This window comes from Monoraphidium neglectum (genome assembly GCF_000611645.1).
Source record: "Monoraphidium neglectum strain SAG 48.87 unplaced genomic scaffold scaffold05118, whole genome shotgun sequence".
NCBI lineage: Eukaryota > Viridiplantae > Chlorophyta > Chlorophyceae > Sphaeropleales > Selenastraceae > Monoraphidium > Monoraphidium neglectum.
Window position 1 is genome coordinate 1 of NW_014008512.1, and position 2,946 is coordinate 2,946.

At 72.5% G+C, this 2,946-nt stretch overlaps 1 protein-coding gene across 1 annotated transcript; it reads right to left on the reverse strand.

The window, feature by feature from the left end:
* Window positions 1–870: 870 nt before the first annotated feature.
* MNEG_15196 (hypothetical protein) lies at window positions 871–2,295 on the reverse strand (the record flags this gene model as incomplete). Its single annotated transcript, XM_014036332.1, has 4 exons — window positions 871–970; window positions 1,157–1,308; window positions 1,687–1,782; window positions 2,095–2,295. Coding segments are annotated over 4 exons (549 nt in total), but the record flags the coding sequence as incomplete, so codon positions are not given.
* Window positions 2,296–2,946: the final 651 nt, after the last annotated feature.

Below are 2,946 nucleotides of genomic sequence, written 5' to 3' on the forward strand. Positions count from 1 at the left end.
CCGCTGCACCGTGCGTGGCATGACGGTGTGACACTGTGCATCCCAGCCGGCTGCCCGCGCGCTGCCTCCTCGGTCCCATCCATCACCGGCCCCTCAACCAAACCCATCGCCAGACCCGCACACCCCGCCTGCCCCCGTTCCCCCCACCCCGTCGGACGCCCCGCAGAGGCCCTCGCAACCAACAACCACCTCGGGCGCACCTTCCTGGCGACGGAAACGATGACGTCATATGAGCGGGGCGGGAACGCCAGCACCATGTCCGCGGCCGCGCCCAGCAGGCGGCTGATCTGCACCGGCTGCGGCGCGGCCCCGCTCGCGTGGCCGGGCCACGCCTGCGGCGCGTCCGGGGAGGGGTGGGTGCGGCGGAGGCGACCTGGCGCGGCGCGGCGTCCGGGGGAGCTTTGGTGCGGGGCGCACCCTCAGGGCCGCGCCCCCTGGCGTGCTGCCCCTGCGCCCTGCGGCTACACAAGCGTCCCAAGCGACGCCTGCCCTGCACTTTCCGAGGGGCAGCCTTGAGTCCCGCGCGGCCCGGCTCAGGCTGCCGCATTGCCGGCCGCGCGTCACCGCCCATCCGCCGCCCCGCCACCCCTCTCACGGCCTTCCTGCATGGACCCGGTTGGCAGGGGCAGCCAACGCCAGGATCCGCGGCCCCCACTGACCTTTTCAGCACCCCAGTCCATACGAACTACCTTGAACAGTCAACACACGACATCCCCTCATTGGATGCTGCCCCTGAGCATGGGCCTGTCCCATGACACATACACACACACACACACACACACACACACGCGCGCGCGCGCGCACGCGCATGCAGACACACACACACACACACACACAAAGCCACGCGCGTGTACGCGGTCAGCTTCACACCTGTTTGAGCTGCCCCAGTGTCCCCGGCCGCGGTGCCAGGTCGCGCCGCTTGCCCGTGCCCTCCATGTCCAGCGTTGTGAACAGAAGCCACTCCAGGGACCTTTGGGGGGGGCGGGGGTGGTTGAACAGATGAGGGTACGGTTATTCACAGTTCCCTCCCCAGACACGGCCCCCAGGCCAGGTTTGAGGGGCAGAGCATACACTCCAAGGGGCAAATCATGCACCCTCATGGGCAGGTCATCCACCCAAAGGGCCAGATAACAGACCCATTAGCCTGCAAACGCACCTGGCGAAGTGGGGCCCGGCCTCGTGGCGCTTGGCCAGCGCGAGCGCCTCCGCCTGCGCGCCCTTGAGCAGCAGCCGCCGCAGCAGGGCCGGCAGCACGGGCTGGGACTCGGGGGCGGGGTGGAAAGACGGCATGGCCAGCGGGGGCTCGCCCTGGGGGTGGGGTGGGGTGGGGGGCAAGGGAGTGATGGGCTGGTTTGGAATGGGCGACGCGGGCAGCGTCGTGATCCTTGAGGGGCTGGGTGAAGGCGGGACAGGGGTGAGGCGCCGGGCGCGCCGCGAGGGCCGGGGGGACCGAGTGGGTCGCTGCGGCCGCCGCGGTCGGCTGGCGGCCGTCGATGGTTCGCGCCTCGAGGGCGGTGCCGTCAGAAATGCGGGGCGGGCCCCGGCGCGGGCGCCCCTGGACCCCTCCTCCGGGCCCCTCGAGCACGCGAGGCGGGGCCCTATACAAAACCCCCAAAGCAGCCAAGGCGCGCCCTGGCGCGACCCCAAGGTCCAGGAGGGTCGAATAATCAGGGTTTAGGGACCCACGTGTGCGGGGTCTCCCGCGCCCAGGGGCACGCGCATCAGCCGCTGCGTGACGCCCACGATGGACGCGTCGGCGAGGGAGATGCCGATGGGGTACACCTGGCGGTCGGGCGGCGGTTGGGCGGCGGTTGGGCGTCGGTTGGGCGTCGGTTGGGCGTCGGTTAGCCGGCAAATCCGCCGCGGTCAGGGCGCGGAGAGGCGCAGGCGCTCCTAGGACAGAATGGGGAAGTCTTGCGGCACCGCCGGGCGGTTGCCAGCCGGATGCAGGGCCGTTTCTGGTGACCGCTCAGGCGTGGGGGCCAATACGCGGTCGTGTGGGAGGTTCGCCGCAACACTGCACTTCTCCCGGCTGCTGGAACGAGAAACACTCATGAACAACACACAGACATGATGTCATGCGCGCATCATCACCTCCTGGTCAAACTCGAGCTCTATGTCTGTCCCACCGCTGTTGGCCGCCGCCACCGCCGCCGCGGCCGCCGCCAGCGACTGCGACCCCGCCGCCGCCGCCGCCGCCGCCGCCGCGCCGCTGCCCTGCCTGTCAGGCGCGCCCGTCGCGCCGCCGTCGGCGCCGTCCGGGGCGCGGGGCGCGGACAGGGACAGCCGCCGCATGCCGCCCGCGTGCGAGGGCGACGGCGGGCGCGCCGGCTGCGGCAGGAGGGAGGGGAACCAGAGCTGCATGCCAGAGGCGCCATAGCACCACCAGGGCAGCTCCACGACTGCCGGGTCTGCAGGAAATTAGGATCGGGGGCATTGAGGGCGGGCGGGCCGCCAGACCGTCGGTCAGCTCCGGAGCTGGTGCGATTGATGCGGGTTTCTTCGTGCGAGCGAGGCAGGCGCAACGCACGCTTGGGGAAGGGGGGTCAGCTCCCCGCGCAGGCGCGGGGCGCGATGGGCGGCGCGTCGAGGCGGTTTTGGACGCGCTCCGCATGCGGCGAACGGGCGGCAGGCGGTCAGGCGGCGGTCAGGCAGGGTGCAGGAGAGAGGGGTGTCAGACCAGGGGACGCGCCAGAGTCGCAAGCCCGCCCCGCACCTTGCCGGGCCCTCGCCCCTTCAAAGCTGTGTGTGCGGCCAGCCCCGCCACCGGCCCCGTCGTCGCCGCCGCCCCCGCCGCCGTCACCCGGCTGGCCGGACAGCGCCCGCGACCGCGCCTGCTCCAGCGCCCCGATCGCCTCCCGCAGCGCCAGCGCCCCGCCCGCCGCCGCCGCCGACCCCGCCGCGGCGAGCGGCCCGCGCGCGTGTGTCGCGGCGGCGGGCGGCGCG